The sequence below is a fragment of the Chelmon rostratus genome, chromosome 7 (genome assembly GCF_017976325.1).
Source record: "Chelmon rostratus isolate fCheRos1 chromosome 7, fCheRos1.pri, whole genome shotgun sequence".
In the NCBI taxonomy this organism is placed as follows: Eukaryota; Metazoa; Chordata; class Actinopteri; order Chaetodontiformes; family Chaetodontidae; genus Chelmon; species Chelmon rostratus.
In genome coordinates, this window is record NC_055664.1 from 14,084,544 (window position 1) to 14,109,655 (window position 25,112).

The 25,112-nt window shown below is 42.6% G+C and overlaps 1 protein-coding gene across 1 annotated transcript; it reads right to left on the bottom strand.

Annotated features, from left to right (window-relative positions):
* Positions 1 to 2,540: 2,540 nt before the first annotated feature.
* zgc:162730 (uncharacterized protein LOC564559 homolog) lies at positions 2,541 to 5,619 on the bottom strand. Its single transcript, XM_041940627.1, has 2 exons — positions 5,507 to 5,619; positions 2,541 to 4,895 (listed from the first exon to the last, which is right to left on the bottom strand). The coding sequence occupies exons 1-2, from the start codon at positions 5,537 to 5,539 to the stop codon at positions 3,660 to 3,662; spliced, it is 1,269 nt and encodes a 422-aa protein (XP_041796561.1). The 5' UTR covers positions 5,540 to 5,619; the 3' UTR covers positions 2,541 to 3,659.
* Positions 5,620 to 25,112: the final 19,493 nt, after the last annotated feature.

Below are 25,112 nucleotides of genomic sequence, written 5' to 3' on the forward strand. Positions count from 1 at the left end.
GTATGTCTGCATTAATACATTTTTGGCTAAATTGCTCCTCAGGCTTGAGCAGGCTACTGTATCTGTGTGTACTATGTACTGGGACTAGTGTAACGTTGGAATAACCGCAAGTAAATCAAAAATAATTACTTTACTTATTACAAAGTAATGACAATTGATCACAAAAACATGAAAGGGGGGAAATGTGGCAGTGGTCATTCAGCTTTACTGACTGTTAATTGAGGGACTGACAAAAGCATGAGACACTAGCACAATGCACCTTTGATTAAAGCCATTATTTCACTCCCTGAATATTGTGGAAATTCCTGTGAATATTGTGTAAATTTGCTAATTTTAGCTTTTCGGTGTCTACATACATATCCACTATACCACAGTTCTGTGGTCGGGCGTGCTCACTATAAACAAAGCACACCATAGTTTTGTGTAGAAGGAGGGAACACTTGAGGAAGACCTGAAGCTAGCGTCTGAGAAAATAAACTAATTAGGAAACTGTTTACTTAAGTAATACGTTTTGTTAAAAGTAGGGTCATTTTCTCATTCGCTTCCATACAATCTGACTTCTTTTTGCAACCGGCAGAGTTGCCCCCTGCTGGCCACTTGAAAGAATTAAGGTTTAGGGCACTGGCTTAACTTTTGTTTATTGAAACCAGCGACAGTGTTGAAACGAGCAAATGAACCAGAGACACAAAAATAAGAGCTATTAAGGTCTTATTTTCAGTGAAGGTACTGGATGACCAGTCATTGTTGTAAATAGTAAGTGTGACTCATTTGAGAGTCACGTCATTTCAGACCAATGCAGCAAGCGCCTTTGTTTGTATGTTTCTCCGATAGCGTGAGCCATTACTGTGAAAAATGGTCTCTTTTTTTCTCTCTTTTTCCAGATTACAGCCTTGCTACACAGAATCCTGCACTTTGACAGCATGACGAGCTGCGGTTGCTCAACAAACGATCGCACTGGGAGTATAATGGGGAAATTGCAACAGGGTATTTTCATGAACTTCTTCTTAACTTGTAAATGTGCCTTGCACAATCCAGTGTCCATAAAGGTTTCTATCAACATTGCCAATTCAGCTGAGGAAGCAGGGGTGATACATCAAATGGAATGACAGCAGACATTTCCAGTAATACGAGAGCATTATGTGTAACCATGTAGCAAAAATTGATTCATACACAAAAATGTCTGTTATGACCTATAAACATGAGATAAGTGTTTTCAATAATAGTAAAAGTCAGTGTTTTGGCACAGATTACAGCTGTGAGTCTTTGTTGATGTTTTCTCACAGTCTTCTCCGTTACTTCACTCAGACTCAGCCGGATGCATTGGATTAGAAGTATCTGTCAATGACTGAAGTCAAGTCATCCCAGATGTGACACCAGGTTCAACCATGAACCACTGGCGAATCTCATGCAGGGGTGTTGGTGTTTATTAGAAAGATCACAGAATTGCATGACATACTTAACTCTGGGATTTGCTGTTCAACAGGGATGTGGATCAGTGATGACATTCAGCGAGGGCCTAGTTTCTGTTAGAAAAAGCATCATTATTTCCTCCCGCAACCAGATGTTCCAGGTGTATTTTTTCCTCCAGGACTGCAACATGTTCTGTAACTCTATCCTTTGGCTATGGGTTTCCTCCCTGACTGCACTTGTGGAGTAAATTTGTCTTGAAAGGTCAAGAAGTCTCTCCTTAATGTTTGAGATTTCTCCACCATAGAGCTCGCTTATGGGCTCTCAACACTGCTGCCTGCTCTTGCTGTTGTAGCTCTGGGCTGTGGGGCCTTCTTTGAACATACATGTTTTCTTTTAAATCCTGTGCAGCACTTTATTTGTGTAACTCCACCGGTAGAGATTCAAATGTATTTTGTTCCACCAATTTGGAGCATCACTGCAGAGGATATGACTGCTTACTTCAAAGCATCGCAGCTTACCTGGGATTCAAAACCTAAGCGGTAGCGTGTATGCATGCCGCCACTCATGAGGTGATCTAATGCTGTCATCTGTACTGTATACACAACAAAGACACTGTGTGCCACAAAACACAGTAGGACAGGAGGAGGCTCAGAGTTCGACATGCAACAGGCTATTCTGCCTCTTTCTCTATGCACATAACCTGTAAAAGAGCAGAAAAGGTATAAAAAGTCACGTCCTGCGTGTATTTGAACTTGCATGAATGTTGTGGACTCTCAGAAGTGAAACTAGGCCTTGGACTGGACTGAAGTGTGTTTGAAAATGATTCCCTTTCTTGAGAGCAGTCACTGTTTACAACATAGGGCCAGTATTGTTGACTGTATCAACACATCAATCAAATTGTATGTTTGTATTAAAAACCACCTGCAATCAAGGTAAAGCATACCTTTATACTTCCCTTTAAATTTCCCTAAAATCTCCTGCAGGTGAGGATGTTACTAAACCGTACATGTGAAGATGCTAGTTATGATGAACGTATAATCTAGAAGTTATGTGAGTGGTCTTTATATTTTACTCAGAAGACATCTTGTGTGAGAATCTGGTTCTCACTGAATAACAAATGAGTCAAAAAGAACAGTGTGCATTCATTTCTTTATTCAGAAATTTATTTTGTCCCTTTCAGGCAATTAAAAATATAAGATTCTCTTTTTTACTGCGTTTTCTCACATTGGTATTTCACAGACCTTGAAATATTTCTCCATAAATAACGTACAAAATACATTTTTTTTCTTTAAACACAAATAAATATCATAATAAATATATTAGTTTAAGTTAACACAAGGCAACCAATAACCGAAAGGAATACTGCGGTGTCAAAGTCCCTGAACCAGGTTGTCAAACAAACAGGGGACAATAAAACATGGGGTGCAATTTACAAACCAGCAAAGATGACAGAATGTTTTACACAGCTGAATCGTAGAAAGCGTGTCAGGATACAGACATTTAGAGCCAACCTCACTGACATACATTTTCCTATATGCACACTTTTGATCTCTCAGGATTCTGCAGCTTACACGTGCTTGCACCCCAGGTCTCAGAAAAACAACACATGCATCCACACATGCATATATACAGAAACACACGCACACACACTCATACACACACAGAGCAGAGTGAAGTATGAAGCTTTGGTTTGAATGCTACTGGGAGACTTGACAGTTTCTCCCATTTGAATTAGCTGTAAAGTGCATATCACAGATAAAATGGCATCATTGACACGTGTCAGGTCTCACTGATTAAGGCTACTGAATCAAACATACTGTTTGTGGCACCAAGAGTAAATAGCCTATCAGGCAGGGAGAATCTTTAAGGCACAGGAATGAATAATTATCACTAAAGCCATTTTGATCACTACAGATTTACGGTAAGTACAAACCAGGCTATTTACTGGTACTGTCAAGACCTGCAGAGGAGTTAATTCTTATGGAAGACCACATACAAAGGTCTAAAAGGCTACACAATATTTTAAAGTATAAAAATAGAGTCTGATAACATTTTGGTACTAAAATCATCTCAGCATGTGTAGTTTATCCAAGACGAGTTCCATTTTTACAAGCATAAATTAAGAACTTAAAGTGTTATTGTGTCAGAGTTGACTTGTCCTGATCAGTTCTGGTTCTGAAGAAAGTCCAGACGAACAGACACAGTTACCAAGGTGTCAGTTCTCTTCTGTTCTTTCGCTTTGGGTCCGTTCAGTCGGACAGCGACAGGCGTTCAAACACAGTGAGCCTCTTGGTGGCTGATCCATCGAACGTTGGAGACTCGGTTCCGCTGGAGCCTCCGCTGCTGCTGCTGTAGCTGTCCTCCAGGGAGTCCTCAGAGGAGAAGCGCTGGAGTCCAGCAGGCTTCACGAATCCCCCGTGGCCTCCAGGACCAGGAAACAGCTTGCTGTCCTGGTGGTGCCCATCCTCCACGCTGGCGAAGGCTCTGCTGTTGTTGCTGTTAAAGTTATTTCCATGGCCACACACACAGCGTGAGGCCTTTGGCTCCAGGATCAGAGGAATGTTGTGGATGTCTCCAGTGCTGGCACGGGTCTGATAGTTGCCAAACTGGAACGAGGCTCCCTCCCGCTGCAGGGAGTCACCGAACACTGGGGAGAGGAGTTCAGCAGGAGGTGGAGAAACAGAGGGAGCGCGGCTGAACACCAGGTTAGGATCGTTGAAGGACGAAGGGAATGACGGAGGAGGTGAGCTGCGTGAGGAGCCCAGGAACCCGGCGAAGCTGACACTCTGCCGCAGCTGGTGGCGGGTTGCTGCAGGAGCCGGTTGCAGCTGATTCGGGAATTTAGCGGACGGTAACGGACCACCACTGATTTTGTCCTCATGGATGAAGTGGCAGCGTGAGCCATAAGGGCAGTAGCCGAAGTTGTAGAAGGTTCTGCAGGGCTCTGTCTTGTACTTGGGGTGGCGGTACAGTCCTCGCAACTCTGCCTCGCCATGTGCAAACTGGCACTTGGTGCCGTACTTGCAGCTGCCGGTCTCCTGGAAGCCACGGCACAGCTCAGTCTTGTAACGATTAGGGGACACCATTGGTTGGACCTGGGGCGGGAGGGTAGAAGAGGGAGGGAAGCCCGGCGGTGGAGCCACAGCAGTGGCAGGGCCCGAGGAAAAAGCCTCCAGGTTCTTCAGCTGTCCAAAGGAGGAAAGCAGGCTGCTGCTGGACTCGGTCAGGCTCATGGAGCGGTCAGGCCTGAAGGGGAGCTGTTTGGGCTTGGAGACAGGGCCCTGGCCCCAGATGTTGGACGGCCAGAAAGGGCTGCCGCTGTCGTTACTGTTAACATGCTCCGTGCTCATGCTGTGGCTCGAGGAGGCAGGAGGGGAGGGGGGAGAGAAGAAGGAGCCGGACCGGTTCAGCCGACTCTGCCCTGGGACTTTGAGTTGAGACTGTGGCGGGAGCAGGACTTCATCCAGGGCCAGGTTCATGAAGTTCTGTCACAGAAAGGTGGCATAGTTAACATACAGACACTGACACTACTCTTTTTAAAGCAATATGCTGCTGGTTGAATATTCATCATCACTATTTTCCTTTTTGATCCAACTTTCAACAACAAATCTACTTCAGGTTTGAGTCTTTTATTCAGCGAATGATAACTCCTTGAAATGCAGGTTCATTTATAAGATCATTTATAAGAAGACAATCATAAAAAAACAGAAGAATAACGAAAAACACTACTACAAGTTACATAACCTTTACCTTTACTGAAATCACACAATAGAAATTAAATGTAGATAATTGCAGTTTTTTTTTTGTATTTATCATGAATATCCTGCGAGTGGAAGGTTGGAATTTGAAATACAAACAACCAACCAAGCGCTGACTGTCTCCCTTATCTCATTATCTCTTTAAAACGGAGAAACCCTTTGTGACTGAACTCGCTTCAAAAGGAATTCACTGTCAGATCAGCGATTCCCAGAGGAGTGAAACGAGCAGGAATAAACAAACACTTCAGGAGGGAGTTACAGAGCCAGCTTCACGGCTTCACAGAGCCTTTTCCTAATCCCCCAAAATAAAATGAAGCAGTTCACAAACTTTGACTCACCTTTGTGATGATGTCGTCAAGCATTTCGGACATGCTGTAAGCCTTTGGCCAAAAAAAGAGGACGATTCAGCTCTGATCCACGGCTGTCTGTTTGATACCTGTGTCCAGACTTGAGTCAAGTTAACTCTGTACAGGGTCACAGCTTTTTATAGCCGCTTTAGAAACCCCTCCCAAGGTCTGGGAGGAGTTTCCACATGCAATGTTCCCGGATGACCCGCCCTCTGCCTCAGGTTTCATAGTGAGCTCAGAGGAGGGTGGGCAGTAAAACAACACACACAAAAAAAAGGAAAAAAAAGAAAAAACTGTGTATTTTTAGCTAGCTGTGTGAAATGCTTCAGTTTTGTAGGCATGTGAAACCAAAGTGGCTTATTTACATAGCTCTCATGCACTCTCTCCATCTCAGCCTATAGCAGCGCATGCTTGTTTTTCCTGCTTTATTCTCACTCTGTACACGTTCAATCCAACGAATGCTGAGAGATTTTTTTTTTTTTTTGCAGTGCTTAATCATTCCAGCTCTGAGAAATCTTTCTGGACCTGAAAGAGCCAGATGTGAAGAAGGCTGTGTTGTTTAGACCTGTACACTGATCCTTTTCATCCCACACCAACAAGCAGAGCAGAGCTTTTCTGTACCAAACACGCACAAGCACATGTGATCATATATTTACAGTATATACATTCCTATGACTAATGGTAGGCTGTCAGGAAATGTTCAATCATCTTGTCTTTGGTCACATACTGTAAAGTTTCTCAGTGTTTTCACCTACAGAGAGATGTATGGATTTACCAGAATACATAAATCTACATTTCCCCTTCTTTTCCTTCGGTTTCTGTTCTGAATACAAGTGAGCTTCAATATTCCGCCAAAGCACCAAAGGAGTCCAACAGTTGCCAGAGCGTATTGATCAGTATTGATCAGTAGAGGGCAGAAACCTTTTGGCTGAAAACAAGATAGAAGTGAGTAAAAATAAACACCAGGGCCAAGTAATCTAAATAAACCCTAACACTGGACTCTCGTGTCGTCTAAGGCTATACACGCTTTTATTTCATGTTGTTGTGGCGCTTTCGCAGTGTCTATTTTACTATTCAACTGTTCACATGAATCATAGCGAGCACATTTTTTTTGAAGATGTTTTTGCGGAAGATTCACACCCTCGTCCCACTTTGAGCCGTACGGCCCACAACAGAAAGTAAGGCTGTCGTTCTTCGTCTCCACATGTCAAAAAGGCTTCACTGACAAATCTGAAGGTGCCGTTATTTGTTATTTCTGTGGCAAGAGTTGCAGCAGTTCTGCTTTTTTTTTTGGTTTGTTTTCTTTTTCTTTCTCGGAGGAATTCAGAGAAGCGTGGCAACTGAGCCCCCCCCACAAGAACGTACAGTATTACAGTAACATGGTGTTTGTGTGTGTGTGTGTGTGTGTGTGTGTGTGTGTGTGTGTGTGTGTTATGTGATCGTGTGTTGCTCTGCAGGGTACAACTTCAGACACAATCACCAAGAGCCATTACCTTGACTCACACATGACGAGGCCTGCTTTCATCCAGTGTCATCTGACTTTCAGGGCTATAAAAGTGTCACGCACTCCTTTTTCGTCACCCACAAAAACACTCACAGCACATTAAACAAGCTATACGGCTCAGAATAGCTTTATTATCCGAGCGAATGACACCCTGCCGTGTGTATTGATGGCTAAGTTATTAAATCAGAAGCTTGACAAAGACAGAATGATAGGAGGTCATTGGTGATTTAGCGGTGAGATGTGGGATAATGAGGGCGAGAGAGAAGCAGGGACTAAAAGATAGAATCACCTGAAAAAAAAATCATCATCAGGAACACACAAACACACAAGTCTCCTGTGCCGATATCAGCTAACTAGCTAGCTTTTCATTATTTTCTGTATTTTCTGCTGCCGCTGCATGTGTCACCCACTCACGTGAGTCATGTTCAATCCTGGCAATGACGGCGCGTACGTTCTAATAAATGTTGCGCAAGTGTAGAAAAGTCACAGCAACATTGATTACTAAGTGGTAACGCGTGACACTGGTAAACAGAAGGATGCCGCCAGGAAAACCGCATCACATGAAACACACAAGGGTTCTTAAACTGTGCAGGAGGAATAGTATTGATCATTTCAAGATAAACATAATGTTAGTCGTCTTATTGAAACGTAGGTGTGACATTTCCTGTTTGAGGCAATGAGGCCAAAAGCTTTATTTGACTTCTGTCTGTGATATCTTAAACAGTGTTTTTTTTTTTTTTGAGAAGTACCAACAGATATCACACAAGCAAGAGGCAGCCGAAGATTAAAGTGACGCACAGCTCAGTAAATATTGCAAACGCGCTAACTTCCCACTTCCCACCATAGTTTCACTACATGTTTACCGCCAGGACACGTCCCAGTTCTCGCCGTACTTTCTTAAGCGTGCCCCCAACTCCATACATGTGCATCCGTGTCACTTATCATGAGTTTTCTCTGAACGTGAAGCTTCCAGCGAGAATAAAACCCACCGCCATCACAGCTCACAGGCCTCTTACGCAGACCGAAAGGCTTGCTGAGGCCAAACAGGCCTCTCATGTTCAACTATTAATAAGCGCAGCTAGATATAAATAACCTACCTAACTATAAACCTGACAGCATTCGATACTTAGGAAAGTCTACAGGGTGTGATGGAAATTCTCCCCCGTCTTTCTATTTTTCCTCTACTTTTGCCAGACCTTTTCTCAGCGGCCTGCCGGTAAATGGGTGCAGAGGTAAGGGCAGCAACAGTGACATGTGTGTTGGTAGTATGTGTTTTCCTGGGTGTTTTGGTTACCTCGCTCGACTTGTTTCTGTTCTGCTCTTGCCTCAGTTGCATGGAAAGTCACTCAAACAGGGAGGGGCACTCGCACACATACATGCTCACACAAACGCCAGCTTACAGGAGCATTCCTGCTGACGGTGGCGTACAGGTTGTTGTTTTTTTTTTTCCTTTTTCTTTTTTTTTTTCCTGGGTGACTAAGCGCAGGAGTGCTCAATGCCAAGTTTTCCACCGGGGTTTTTCTTTAGTGACATACCAGCGTGCGTGTAGTTTACTAACATGTTGGGGCATGGTCGCACAGTGCTGCGTCAGTGATGTTTGACTGTGGGAAAATCTGTAATATGACGAGGGGGGTGCTATAGGCTGCAAAACTGAGAATAATGCAAAGAGAAAAAAAATCACACGAGATATGATTCAGAACCTAGACAATGGTTGAAGAGCTCAGATATATATACACATATATTTCTTATTATTAAAGTATATTACGTTTTAAGCATGTGTTTAGGGACCACATGGTGCAGGAGGACCATTCCTCAGTTGGAAAGCCCCTGCTTTAAATCCCCTGATAGTAGCCATTCACTGCTAAGATCCCTCTGGTCACATGAATCTCAAAAAGCTTGTTATTCCACAGCATTAAATATATTGACTTATTTGTCATATTGTGAAAGCAAAATAAAAGCTCTTGTTTTCAAATAAAATAGTGTGCATAAAGGAAACTGACATTCTGTCTTTCCTCTAACTGTAAATGAGAGAAGAAGAAGCTACTGCAGGTCATACGGAATATTCTCCACATCCCTGTAATGTGCCTGCATGGAGTCCATGTATTGTGTCATGTCACTGAGCTGTATGTGGATGGATCATTAACTAAAACAGGCGTGTGTTTACCCTTATCAACTATATTACATCTGCTTTTATTCTCGGCCTCTTAAATGTTGGGTTTAACTCCACCGTGTCACATTTTATAACTGGAAAAATCTTAATCAGACAAGTAACTCGGGCAGCCATGTAAACATAGTGGAGTAAAAAGACTTTACCTTAGACTTTGCTTTACACTAACACTGAAAAGAAAGTGCTGAAGGTGATGCCTCGGTCCCTCAGGGATTCCTTTCTGTTGCTCTGCTCTGAGAGGAGGGAAACCGAGGGGAACTTTTCAGGAGTCTGACTCACTCTTAATGGCTTCAAACCTCCAAGTCATCATCATATGTCTCATGATGACAACCGGGTCAGCAAAGGGAGAAGACGCCGCGCTTTCTGTAGCGCTGAAACAAAACCAATGCTGATGATGGGAATGACGGAGATGAGCTGTTGTGATTGCTGGCTTTGGAACATATGACAGTGTTATGGCCTCAGTCTCTCTTTTCTTTTCTCTTCATCCTCTGTCTGAGGGCCAGTTTCACTTAAAGGGCAGATAAAGTTTGACCAGCCTGTGCCTCTAATAAGTGACGCTTTGCTTTGACCCTCCACAACATCGCTATGGTGACATGCCAAACATTGCACGCATTATTGGCCGCAGGTTCAGCGGTTACTTGGCAACAGCCGCGGCGCTGGTTCATAGAGCTAACATGGCCGCTACAGAAATGCGAGGAGGCCGAGCTGTCAGGTGATTTATCAGGACAGAGGCATAGATGGAGGGATAGCTGCGGAAGAAGAGGAGCAAAGTGAGTCAGTGGTTCAAGGTGGTTGGCAGCCCATAATGACTTTACTGCAGGGCAAAGTATCTGTGGGGAGGCAGGTACAATGTCTCCATCTTTATCTTATATATGTCATGTAACAGATAAGGATGTTTCTGTATGGGATCATTTGGACTTTGGAAATCAGGCACTGAACACACACTGCAGCATAATGGACTGCGAATGTGCAAACACATATGTTATTATGAGGATCATTTGACTTGACATAACTAGCCCTCATTCAGAGGAACAAAGAACAGTGAGAGGACAGAGGACAGGGCTTCTGGACCAAGTCACAGTGCAAACAGTGCTGTTTTCAAGCACTGAATAAAACTTAAAAACTGTTATATTTTAAATGGAGTTGGCATATTTTAAATGGCACTGAAGAAAGTGCACTATTCATACCGTTTTGGCGACACACTTCCGTGACCTTATTTTATTATTTTCTTTACTAGTTTATGCAACAGCAAAGATGCATTTATAAATATAAAGAATAAAGCAATATTGAGGCAGATGTTGCAAAGATACCACAGAAAGAGTATAAAACAATATTTTACAGAGAATGCATAGATAGGACGTTGCCCGTCCACTAAAATAATAACGCTACCATAAAACAAATGGTAGTTAGCTACATGACAGGCAGATGAAGAATAAAACAGGTCAAGTGTGGAGATGATGTTCAAGCTACGCCCTTCTGGCTGAGACAGCATGCTATAGCAGGGCGTTTGACACTTTGTGAAATCCCCACATCTTGAAACGCTTGTCTGTCTCTCTGTTTACATCAGGCCATACGCTGAGTAAATTATGAGCACCATTACCAGTAATCTGGCAGGTCAAACGACGTGATGACTGGTCAGAATTTTTTGTGTATGTGTCACCGTATAGGAGCAACAGGGAAACATGAAACAGTCATTTGGCAATCCTCGTCTTGTGGCTTTCTGTGTCAAGCGTCGCACTGACCCGCATTTCCACAAATCAGTTATCTAACCGAGCGTGTGTCCTGGTCTCTTCTCTACTACTGTGCACATTCATTTATTGCTTTTTCTGATTTTGTCTTTTCTAATTTCATTTACTTGAGATTGACATTTGTTAATTATCACCATTTGTGATATTATTAGGGTGTTATATGAAGAAGGTGGGGCTATGAACCTAACAGCAATAGGTTGATTAATAGTGTGTGATCACTGTGGCCAGTGGTGTCAAATCCAGCTTCACTCCAGCTGATGTGGATTGTCATAACTTGATATTAATGAACTTATTAAATTTCATCTCTAAAACCTGTTTGAGGGAATTGTACAGAAGAAGAACAGAGGCATGGAGCGTTTGAGGAAGAACAGAACCAGATAATGAAAAGGAGGAGCACAGCGGCACATTATTAAAACACCAATGACAACTTCTACATGATTTCAACATCAGAGGATCATTTTCTTTTCAGTCTTTGAAGGACAGTAATGAATAGACAATCACGAGCTCGAGGCACTGAAGTCACCTTCAGCTTCAGCTTGGTGTTTTTGAAGACAGCTGCTCGGAGGGTGTCGGACTGTGAGCCGGAGCGCTTAAAGATGTGTGCAGCACAAAGGTGTAGCCTGTGGCACAGATCAGCATGACGGTGGACCGGTTGGACTTGTTTCTGCAGGGTTTTTTCTTGAGGCGGGATCAGTCATGATGCAGCTTAACACTCAAAAGCAGTTGTAAAAAAAAAAAAAAAAGAGTCATCAGTGTGCAAAACACACACACACACACCCACACACCCACACCCACACCCACAACCACACACACATTTTTCTTCTCAGAGTGGTGTCCTTGGCAGGCATAAATCTTTACAAATGTACAGAATGTACAAATGTCATGTGCGCGTGCCAAGCGGTGCCGGTTCCACACAGCGTTTGTATATGAATATTGCAAAGCTCGGTAATAATGAGGAAATGTGCTCACTGCTTCCTCTATCAGCACACAAGTGTGCTTTTGGAGGACTTTCTGCTGTGGGCCAAACTCTGTCATAAGACAGATGCTCAAATAAAAATAGTAATAATTCAGATTCTTTGCTTCATTCTCACCCTGACAGCTGAAACTACAGTTTAGGATAACACTGCAATTAATGCGTGTGCTTTCCAGCATGAAACTTTAAAGTTGTTTATCAGCCTTTTTTTGCCACAGGGGAGTCAGAAGTGGTTGGTTCTTGTAACCAGTGACATCTGGAATGTGTGTGTGTGCACATGTGTGTGTTTCTATTCTATACATGGTGTGAGTTGCACATTTCTCATCCACATCCCAAACCAATTTCTCAGAGTGAAGTTTCTTCCCCCCTCAGCAACAAACAGGCACTTAACGGATAAATAATAATAAAAAAAAATCTCATGTCAGCTTTAAGCCACGATCCTTCAAACAGACTGTGAAGGGCTGTGGCACAAAACAAATTGAATTCTGCTGCTGAGATTGATTTGATCTTCGGATCTGATGACAAATACATCAAAACTTTTCACTTTTTGGTCGGTTGGTAAAAAGTGCCGCAGAAAGTCAGCCCTAATTCAGCTTTACAGGTCCAGTCATGTGCAAGAAAGTCCTTCAGTTCCTCGCTTTACCTGTCAAGCTGGAGAAAGAGAGCAAAACAAAAAGGAGGGATGGATGATGAGAGTCATCTTCTTGTGCAAGAGAAGATGATCTGGGTCGTGTTGTAAGATGCAGCATCTTGAGCAACAACTGTCACACTTCACAATTAAAGCATTTCAGATGGTATGTGCTCGTCTGTGCACAGCACGTACTGTACTATTTTGCGTTCAAGCACTCACGTCAGCTGAGGTTACTGGGCTTACATTTTGGGTAAACACTTTGGGGATGGTTGGGTGAGAGATCTGACTAAATTGGGGCCCGTAGGCCATTATGTTCGATCTGGGCTGCTGTTGATGTTTGTTGATGTTGAACAAAAATTCAGAAAATGAGAATATTTAAATCATTGCCCACACTTGAGTTTCTTTTTTGGCAACAGTTTGGGCACCGCTGTCCAAGACAAACCTGTGGATGCATGTGTATGCCTTCCAAATTTCATTTTTGTTGTGCAGACAAATTGTTTAAACATACATGCAGTCATTATGATTCTGAACACTTTGAGACTGAGAGAGTTGGTAATGCTAAGCGATGAGATACAGACTAAGGCTATGAGCACTGGAGGTGTATTCCTGCCTTTTCAGAGGATTTGCCTCTTGAATCAGCGTGGCTGTTTCCATCCCTCTAAATGCAAACATGCATTAAAACATAATGACAGTAATGAAAAGTCAGACTTTCTCTGGGTAGATATGTTTCAAACATTGAACTTTCCTTTAGAGACCTCAGCGCATTGGCACAGCAAATGCTTTATCAGCAAGTAGCTGACCTGCCCTTCTCGTGCGTGCTTGTGTGCGTGCTGCAGAGTCTTTCTCAGTTCAAGGTCACCATGCGTGTTGTCATGAGATGCACGCGTGCGTCGCTACATTATGACTCAGTCGGCGTGGAGGTGTTTTCCCGCTGCTGCGGCCCTGCGGCAGATCCACTGTGATTCCACCACAGAAAAAGCAGGCCGGCCCTGTGGCTGCCGTTCAGGTTTCATCCCGTGTCCACGGGCACCACGTTAAGCTGCGAGGACTCAGCAGATGTTTTGGGCTTTTATTTTTAGGACTATTTAATCATGGTGTTCTTCTGCCAAGGCTGGAAGGACATGGCCAGATTTCAGCGCTGCTGACAACACCCAAAAAAAAAAAAAAAAAAAATCTGGTCCAGCAGGAAAAAAAAAGAACAAACAAAACTGTAGTGAAAGTGGGTGTACAATCTGACACAGAGTAAGCAGAAGTGGCTATATAAAGAGCTCCCAGGACCAAAAGTACGAGGAAGAAGTGCTATTGATTACGATTGAACGGGAAAGTGCTTGCTCCGGTATGTCGTCTGCTTTTGCGTCCAGAAACAGAAGAGGATGCAGTAGTTGCCAGGAAGGACGTTAGATTCTCACAGTTACAGGAAATCATTGACATGGAGTGTGCTGGGAGAGTTTCCAAAACTCCAACCTTTCATCTCTCTTATCATAAACTCTTCAGTATTGAGCAACACTGCTGTTACAGAGCAGCACAGAGTAGAACAGACACAGCTGTACGTGTCACTTTCTAGCTTTTACTTTGACTTAATTTCACGCTGTAGGTTCATCTCTTCACTTTCACCGTCCTCCAGCACGTGTTTCACCTTCCGCCGAGACTCTAAGCACATTCACCGAAGTGCTGCTATTTCTCAAAACTTTGGTCTTCCACCCCCCCTCCTCCTCCATTTCCCTGCTCTCTTTTCCAAAGCACCACAGCGCTCTTCCTTCTCACACGGAAATGGGGCCAGGATGAAGAGAGGCAGAAGAATGAGGGGGGAGGGATGGACGGGAAGCCGCAGTCGGAAAATTAAACAAATGAAACAAAATGTTCTGAACTGCCGGCTGAAGCAACTGCCAGGAAATGAGCTCGGGCTCGGGGCGAAACTGCCCCCAATGCTCGTGAACTGCCCTTAAATTAGATGATGGGTGGAAAAACACTCCCTGAAAACAGAAGAAGAAAATTGAAATTGTACATCAACAGTGACATAATTGTCACATCAGAGAGGGGGGCTTGGGTTTTTTTATGAAATCGCCGCAGGAATGCTTCAGCCTGATCCTGTTCTTTCTGGGAGGAAGAGAGAGAGGAAAGACAGATGAATATTTTGAGATGTTTCCTGACAGCTTCCAGTAAAACTGTAGTTTTCTGCCTCATATGCCAAAACTGAGCTCTGTTAGAGGATATAATTTTATTGCTGCAAAAAATAGCTGCAATAGTTCAACTTGTTATTCCCCCACCTCCAATATATATGAAATAAACTGAACGAGAACTGCATCAACATACAAATCACACTGGGAACCATCTACAGCATATTACCAACTTTACTGTATAAATATCTCACTATTTTTTCCTTCTTTTCCCTCCTTAAATTAACTAAACTTTTCGAGTTTTCTGGAAATATTTTTTACAAATTAAACAGGAGACACGTAGACAGGAGTCCTTTTTCTTAAACAATGATAGAAATCGATTATAAGAATGGAATGGATTGAAAATCTTCTCTTTCAAGAGATGATCTTACTCAAACTCTTGTAAAATGTCTTGCAGATGGGAGAATATATACGAAAAGATAAGACAAGAGATACAATATAACTTTATTAATCCCCTTGCTGGGGAAATTAGGGTGTCACAGACAGAAAGCAATAGTGGCAGGAAGGGAATACAAAATACAAAACAGAAAAATACTCCTTTATATATATATATATATATATATATATATATATATATATATATATATATATATATATAAAGGAGTATAAAGTACTATTGCTAATGTGAAAAATGTCAATTGGACATGGTAAAAATTGATAATTAAGTCCTGTGTTTGTTCTGTTGCACAGAAGATAAAATATATGAAACACAGTAGGAAAAATCTAGAAATATAGACTCAGTGCGCAGAAAAAAAATGTGACAATGCACAATATATTACTTGGATGTAATAGCAAGATGTGACACATAAATCACACTACTATATAGTGTACTGCTACTACTGTGTGAGTGTCATAAAGCTTTGGCTCTGCATGTTTCTTCTTTACTTTTACACACTGTAACACACTGAATTTCCCCCGTTTCTTCACCTTCATTTCATTAACTTTTAACCTCCTAGTGCACACTGTATGTTTTTGTGCCACATGTTTTGACTTAATAAATGATCATTAATAAACTAACTAATGCTCTTGCCTGTTTTATTGTGTTTCACCTTCACTTATCAGTCTTTAACCCTGTCAGAAGGGGAAGCCAAAGAAAAATATGGCCCTTGTTTTCTGTGTGGTGAACATAGCACAGATTAAACCTTAACAGAGATGACAGGTTGAAGACGGGTCCACAGGACCTTTAAGAGTAAAGATAAGGCTTCAGGACACCATCCAGGAGCCTTTAGTAAGATAAGGGCTATATAGAATGGTAATAAAAAAAAGTATTATACCATTTATTACTGTATGTGGCTGGAAGAAACAGTCGATGAATACTGAAAGTGTAAGAGGAAACAAGGAAACGGCAGCTGACTCAGTCTGTGTTCTGGTGGTGACATATAAGATAAACAACCTGAAATATTTTCACTTCTTTGTCTTATTGTTTTACTTGGATGAATATTTAGAGTTTCACGACCATCACCTTCTACGTCATTGCACGGTCTGCTTCTTTGATGTTATGCCACTATCTTGTCTCATCCCGTACGCTTGACTGTGTGCCAGACCCGGCTGATAATGCCTCTACGTCTCCAACCCCTATTCACTGGTACTGGCCCGATCTTTCTGTTCACATGCCGTCGAGGTATTCCGCCTCACGCTTTCAGTCGAACTCCTGTTTCTTTAAAAGGAAAAGTATGTTCCTGGCTGCACTGCAGGAACAAGGCTCATAGAAATGATGGAGAGATCACAATGAGGGAAGAGGGGAGTTTCACAGATGTGTCTTGGCTACAGCTGGAATAATTCCCCCAAGCTGACACAAGGAGTTTTCATGTTTTGTCAACTTGAGCCCCTGAGTCAAAGTTTTTTCATTTTATTCTTCTTTAGCAACAAAAGACTGGGAGAGCTGTGGAATGCTCCAGAAACACCTGTTTGGATCATTCCACAGGTAAACAGGTTGATTGGTAACAGGTGATAGTATCATGACTGGGTATGAAAGGAGCATCCTGGAAAGGCTCAGTCGTTCACAAGCGAGGATGGAGCGAGGTTCACCACCTTGTGAACATATGGTTGGATAAAGGATGTTACTACATGGACTCAGGAACACTTTGTACAACTGTTGTCGGGAAACAGTTTGTTTACAAATGATCTGATTGGGGTTTTTTTTCTTATGTTTGACACAGCGTCCAAACTTTTTTTGGAATCTGTGTTGTAAGAAGGATAAACTACTTAGTCAGTTTATATTTTTAAGACTCAGTTGACGTCACTATGATGAGTGAAAATCCAGGAGTTTATGGTGCGGGGACGGGCATACATGTAACAAAATCAGACGTTAGTAGGAGCTCTGAATAAATAAGTCAGTGACGCCTCAGAAAGAGAGCACAGAGAGAAACTGAAACTCCTCTGTTACGCGCCTCAGCTCTCCTCCTCTGTCTCACATACACTTTGTATTTCCCACTACACCACTATTGACACACACATAGATACACACAGACACACAAACACACAGACACGAGCTAAGCTCTATATCACACACAGTCTCCCACACACACACACACTGCCTACTGCTTCTCTCTCATCACATCTGAAAGACTCTCTTGTGAAGTGTGTGAAACAGTATGAAGGTGCAACAGGAAGGCAGTGTGAGTGTGTCTGCGTGTGCGTTTTTCACACGGACGGTAAAAACACAAGATCATGTTCATATGTCACATTCCAGATCCTCTTCGCAAATCAAAACGGAGGACAACGCACATTTAGGGATGTTACTGCGCACCAACACTTAAGGGGCACAGATGATCCGCTTGCAGGGTCCACAAGAGCTCATTGAAATTGCGTCTGACACAGTTGCTGAAAAGCTTTGGCACACAGGTCGACATGTCAGCAGCGGCTGCGCAGTTGCATGCAAATGCCTTAGTGGTGACACAAATAATGAGTATGAGTAGCCCACAGATAGATGAAGTGATGACTTGAAGGCCTTAAATGTGTCTCACTGGCATTTTTTGCAGACTAGCTGAACAATAATATTGTCATTAACAGCTGCTTGTTAATCATACTATCGCTCAATGTCAACGCTGAGCTAATGCTAGTTTGTTTTTCTAACATCAGTATCAGGCAGGATTAAATACTCATTGTAGCCTTAAGTACTGTATTGTGAATCAAAATGTATTATGATTGAAAAGCAAACAGACCTCCTCTGTCATCCTTGTCCTTGTCACTTCACGGATCAGGTTTGACAGGTCACGCCTTTTCAGGTGACAGTGACACTTCATCATCTCGGCCACGCAAATGCACCAGATGCTCTGTCACCTTGTCACCTGCTGCTGATTGATCATGTGGAAAGTCACAGATTTCAGACTCCCGGTTTGTTTCCACTGTACATACATGTGCTGAGCCATCGAATTTTCCCTTCTTGAGAGCGTGGCTGTTTATGACAAGCTCTGAACTTTCCATCTGGTCTTGTGGCTTTGTTATGGAGCTCATAGAAGTGTTTGCAAACATTTGTTGAGAGGAGGGAGTGAAATGCGGCCAACCTGGCAAACAGATTTTTACTAATAATCCCGTGACTAAATCCAGGTGTCTGTTCTGCTATTCCTGTCTTATATGTTTCATTGAGGCATTAAAAGCGCCAACACCTTCTTTGTGATGCTAACTGGGTCAAAATGCTGTGACTTCAATACCCTTACACATGCTGTCATTTACATAAAACCTCCTACTCTCTCTCACACAGGGAAACACACACACACACACGCCTCCGACAACCATTTGGAAGAGAAAAGAAAATCCTGAAATTCATCATTTCTGCAGTGACAGGAGGACAGCTATAGAACAGCTGATCACTGATGTGTTAAAAGATGGTAACCCAGGAGAGCCGAGGAATGAACTACACACAGATCACAAACACAATGAAAAAAAGTACATAATAACTGTGTACAGAAGGAATTATAGGTGGTCGAGAAAACCGCGTGGATCAAAGCATCGCCTGACGTTAAAAACCAACACGATGCATTACACTGATATACCACAAAGCGTGTGAGCGTGCGCCTGGCTCTGTGTGTGTGTGTGAAACCTGGAGACGAGTTCCAGGGTGTGGCCTGGCATTGCTTAAGTTTGTGAAAGGCGAGGTCTTATGACATCAGCAGGTGAAACCTGTTTTCAGTTTGTGGCAGGAAATGATGTCAACAACCATTTTGTGTATGCGGGTACAGCGAGAAAACAGCCCTTTTGTCCTCGCGCTGGCTTGTGTGTTGGAACAACGAGACAAACAATTGTCATATGCTGCGCTGAATGGCGCGCACAACCTGAAAAAAAACCCCAGCGGTTCTTGATCCAGTGTGCACTTGAGCTCTTGATAAGGCGGCTTCTGAGCAGACAGAGTGTTTTGACTGGCAGGTACATTAGTGATTGGGCACATCGCATTATATAATGGACTCTGAGTCACTGGCTTGTTTATAAGACAGACAACACACAGGTCGATGCTGTGTGAGCGAGTGAGGGAGGAAGACTAGACTAAAAGAGGTAGTGAGATGAGCACACACACACACACACACACACACACACACATACGTTTGGTGAGTCAGTGAGGAATGTGTGCTATGTGGGTTTGAGGCGAGCTGAGCGCTCAGCATGAGGACAGCAGCTGGGACCCTTCATGCTGGTGCTTGACAGGCTCAAAGGAATGCACTATTTCTCACAGCTGTCAGTGCAATCTTGAACTTATCTGATTCTGGAGAGCAAAAAAAAAAAAAAGAAAAGAAAAAACGCTCAAAAGTACCAGGTATCGCTGAGGAAAAGTCATATGTCAGCTGACATTCCTTTCGGCATTCCCGTAACAGCCAGTATCGAGTGCACAGTGGTGGAAGAAGTATTTAGATCCTTTACTTCAGTAAAAGTACAAACACTGCAATGAGCAAATACTAGCAATGTCCCCTGTGATTGTTACTAATGCATCAATGTGTGAGGCGAATTTTACTTGTGTGTTTAATCAAGGTGGAGCTGCTTTTAACTGTTTCATGTACAGTTATGTAGTCCTGCCCAGTGGCTCCCGACCTGCGGGTCAGCCCCCTCTGAGGGGACACAAGCTAAATTTGAGGGGTCGTGAGATGATTAATGGGAGTGAAAGGAAGAACAAACAGAGCTCTGCTACACAAATATGTACTCAATTTTTGGACTTTTGTCTTATCTTCTGTATAGTTCTGGATGATCTGACCTGTGGGGCATGAGACAGTCAGTCAGGATGAAAGCAGCAGCGGCTAACAACTCACCGACTTTTGAAACATGAAAGGGTCAGAAGCATATCTTCTTAATGTAAAGTCTTAATCTGCAGGATTAATCAGGAGGAGGAACTACAGCTTTCAAACAAATGTACAAAGAGCACAAAAAATGGTATTTAAGTACCGTACTTGAGTAAATGTAAATACTTTCCTCATCTGACGTTGAAAAACAGGATATTACAGACATCCACGAACACGTCAAACGGCTTCACTTCATGTAACATAACAAGTGTCATTTCATCAGAAACACACAGCATTCAGCTGCCCTCTTCATCGCTGTCTGTGTCTTTAGCCTGTGTATCTTGAATTCGTTTTCATCTCCCTGCTATCATTTTAAAGCTATCCCTGTCATAAAGGCAGGCCTCTCTCTGGTGTCAAAGTCCAACGATAAGAGGCAGAAACCGCTGCAGGAAGGGGTGCTCGAGAGTTTGTTTCAGTCTTTCTTCCATCCAGCACTCATCACTGCACCGCCAACTGTGTCAGCAGGCAGCTCGGTCCATATTATTATTTTCCTTATTGCAGCTGACATTGTTTCCATTCACTAAGAATATCGTGATCATCACAGATGGAGGCCGGCCTATTTTGCAATATAGATGTCTAAAAATACACAAGAGCTGAATAGAAATACTCCACTGATGAATGGAAACATTTCATAATACGAGGATCCTTTATTATCACACTAATCTGCGATGTGGAAAGAAAAGTACTGAGGCCACAAGATCACAATGACAGAGATTTCTCGTGACGTCATAAGAGCACCAAATCCTAGAGCAGCATGATTCATGGGAATAAAGTGGCGATGTGTTCTCCTCACCTTACCTGAAATTGTTAAAAACGAGTTACTGAACAAAGATTTTCGCACACAAAACATATGAAGTGCTCTTACAAAATATGACATTTTCTCATAAATGGATTCAGTCGGTCAGGTCAATCACCACTGTTCTCAACAAACATAGACAACCACAGGAATATAAGTCTGACGGTCTTGCATTGCATCTTGATGTGGTCCACACCTTTCCCTCTGTTGCTTTTATTTCATCTGCCTCTTTATACCATCCACCGCCCTGTTGAACCCCTGTGCAGAATGAGCAAAGTTAATTTAAACAGATTCAAAAGAAATACACCTTTTTGATATCACAGAGGAGGAAATCTATTGGATTTCTTTGTTATTTCCTAACAGCTCAGTGAGTGGAAATATGTTATTTTTACAGACAAGTCAACAGGTGGAGTGCTGCTGGAGCACGCTGGGATGATGCTCCGCCAGTTTTTCTCTCAGTCAGAAAATAGAATATTTGCATATAATTCGGTTGAAATTCATTGGAGATCCAATCATCACGAAAGCATTTGTCATGCAAGAGAGCCAATAAAAACAAAAGGAACTGTCAAAAATCCTTTCGTTCACCATTAAGTCTCCTGACAGACGAGGCATCTGCAAGGAAACATTATAAAGCCAGCCTGTTGAACTTGGCCAGCTCGCGCTGCATCCACACTGCCTGCGGGAAAGAACCCTCTGTCCTAGATATTATGTTGTTGTACAACTAATTTGCATTCATTATCAAGTTTTGCTGCCTTTTTCTGTGTTAAAAGAGACCCTGATCTTTCCGAAGCATTAACCAAGTGCTGTCAGCGCCTCAGTGAAGAAGCTGAATAATGCTGCAGTCACCATGACTGCATGGTGCGCTTTAAGACTGCCTATTCTGGTGGGAAACAAATGAAATGTGTTGTCAGTAAACACACTTTCAGTACCAACATTTTTGCGACTTCTCAGTTATGTTAATTAACAAAATTTCCTCATTGTGCCCATATAAATTGGAACATTTCCTTCAGAACGTATTAGCTGTCATTAATTAGTTGTATACAGACATCATTTCTAGGCTACAGGGCTTGCAGGCAATGACAGCTTGCTTAGCAAATGTTTCTCAGCTCAACAGGTGAATCTGTGAAAAGTGAGTCTTGACAATTAGACATCCATTCATTCATTAGATTAGTGATTCCAAGTGAAGTGTGTATTAGTAATCATATTACCAGGGAGGCCCGTCTGTCACCTACTGTACATGTTAGTTCTGCTGAAAGATCCTTTTTGTTTTAAACATGGCCGCTTCAGGATGAAACCTAATCAGATGGCTGAAGCGGTCAATGGTCGGTCAGGTTTAGTGTAGTGATAACAACACAGTAATATTACAATACACCACCAGCGTTGCTTAACTTAGTACTGTTTTCCATACTCGGATGTTTTTATGCAGTGATGTATGATCTATTATACACCTACTACCTTGAACACTGCTCTTTCCACTCTCATTGAGTACTGTTCACATCAATCCATAATAGTATTCTACTGTATATATATATATATATATATATATATATATATATAAACTTTTACATACTTTTTTCTGACATAGCCCATTGTATAAAATGTACATATATATTGTCAGCTTTTATTTTGTATTTTGTACTCCTCTATGTATATTATTTAATGTCTTAAAAATGTCAAAATACACAAGTAAAAAAAAAGATTACAGACAAAATTCTGAATAAATTGTGGCCATTGTCACATTTGAGCCGGAGCTTAGACTGTGACATGATCAAATCATTCAAGTACAAGTTCTCTGTGAGCTCGCTGCTCTCCATGCCGCTGCTGAGCTGGTCTCGTTTGTCTGTGTGGCGAGGCAGAATTTGGGAGGCAGCACCCTCTGATGGCCGGTGATTGGCGACTCAGTCCCTGCAGAGCAACAGACGGCCTTTTTAACTATCAGCATTCGTAGGAGAGCTGAAGGAAAAGCCCTGCCGCTGACATCTCACTGAGTCTGACTTTTTCATCCGGATGTAACAGAAGTCTTGACCTCTACATGATTACTATTGCTAACTTAATGCATTCATGCTGAAGCCAGCCAACCACCCCAAGTTGTATCTGGTTCTCAGGGCTTCTCAGGCTCATGATGTTAACCACTGCGCAGTGTTATCAAAACGTCACCACTGAAACGACAGGCGGCCCTGCTTCACACCCGACACTGTCGGGCTTTCAGAGTGTTAACATTAAAACTCAAATTTGCTGATTCCTTGTTAAGTATAACCAGAGAGAGAGAGATGGGTGGGGGTTAAACCTAACCCTCTCTCTTCGTTGCTCTGGGTATAACGTACTCAGTGATGCTTTTGTTTCTATGTTTCACTTCATTGAGTCCTCAGTAATACTAAACCCGCCAAGTGGATGGATGACTGCTTCTGGAGGAAACGGAAGGACCCCTTCCACTGAAGTTAGATATGCATTGAGTTGTCAAAAACACACCTGAAACATTCAAAACTAACGATCACAACATTTGCCCTGCGCTAAACATTTAAAATAATGGGAAAAGCTCTGCAGTTTTGTACCAGTTCCTGCTACTTTGCTGTGACTCCATCTTTAATTTCACAACGGATGTTTCTTGCAGGTGTGCCCCTGGTTCATCCCTCGGATCATGAACTCAGACGCTCAGAGTTTCACTCTGAGTCGCGTTGTGTATTTGCATACAATTTACGCACATCGAAAGAAACCATACGTCGAAAGTGTCGTCACCGTTTACTTGAAAATGTTGGGAGTGAAAAGGCAAAACTCTCATCTGTTCCACGTTTCATGATAAGATCACGTGAAGCTGTTTGTGCAGGAGTGCTAACTGCAACAGGAAATATGAAGGGAGAAGCGCTAAGAATTTGCTAGTACACCATTATTGTACTGTCCTCTGCTATACTATTAACAGTACCCAATGGGTATGAAATCAGTCAAGAAAATGGTCTTTAGTTGGAAAATATGTTCACATGTGATTCCAACACCTGAATCAAATGAATTCTGCATGCGTGTTGCTGTTACCTCTTTGTCTACAAACCAGACATGTGTTTTATGCTAAAGTGTGATGACTTGTACATGACACGCAGGATGGAAGAGGAAGCTTTGTGATAGCGTCTCCAGTGGTTATTACATCATGAGCTGAGATTTCCTCCTCAGCCGTTTTTGTCTCAGAGTGGCGGCGTGCCGTTTTAGAACAGATGCGCATTGTTTGCCTCTTTATTTCAGCTTGAAGTCGGCACAAGAAACCAGGAAATTACAGAGAAGTTTCCAGCCCTCGTAATGCACTTTGTTTCCCACCACCTCACGGTTCATTCCCCCCCTCTTGTTGTGATGCGACAGAGAGCAAGTGTGCATATTCTGTCGTGTCAAACCGCACTGAGACAAGCTCACATGACGAGGATCGGTCCCATCAAAGAACAGTGACTCACGGCCACAACCTCTTGATTTGAGTCGGCATCACATGAGACTGTAAGGCTTCTCACGTATTGCACCAGTTACTCTACGTGTGTTTAGATATAACAGTATGTTTGTCATTGTATTTCTACGTTTACTGTTGCTCCTGCTCCACTGCTTTCAAAGCCTTTGTTTAGGGACAAATCCGCCCTGAGATGAAAACACGGTTTAGTCAAACGCCACTTAAATACCACGAAACACAGAGTGCAGCGGGTATAAATGTCGGTGTTTGCCCTTTGCCTCACCTCTCACCTATGTGAATCAAAAGTTACCATGTAACGGCCGTTCAGGCCATCTACGTTATATGGCTTTATATATGTACAGTGATAAGAATGTGCAGTGTATTATAAATCCAACAGATGCATTAACACAAAGGCAATGGGTCCTTAAAGTGAGCACTTTTGCAAACTTATGTCGGATATTCCTGTGTGACCGATGTTGCTGAGTCAGCTTGTTCTTCTATACTTCTGCTACCGTTTTTTTCCATTTAACAACAATCCGGCTAAACTATGGCCAGGCCAGACTCCTTGTAGTATCTTATGTCCGATGCATGGCTGCGTGTTCTAAATTTGATCTCGACGCCACAGCGGAGACGTTCTCGGACCAAAGAAATGCTGAACTGGAGAGGAGAGCGCTGCTGATCGAGCAGCTGTTTTCACGGGTGCGTGCACAAATATGCAGCATCATTAAAGTTCACTATCATTTTGTTTTTTATATCTAGGATATAAAAGCAGATGCAGCCTCACAGTGTGTTTTTCTATTAGTCGGGGGTGCAGTATTCCTAACTGAACTTTTTTTGTGAGCATGTTTAGATGCCTTTTAAAAGGCACTTTAAAGGCTGTTGTCCCACTGCGACACACACACAAAGCTGCAGT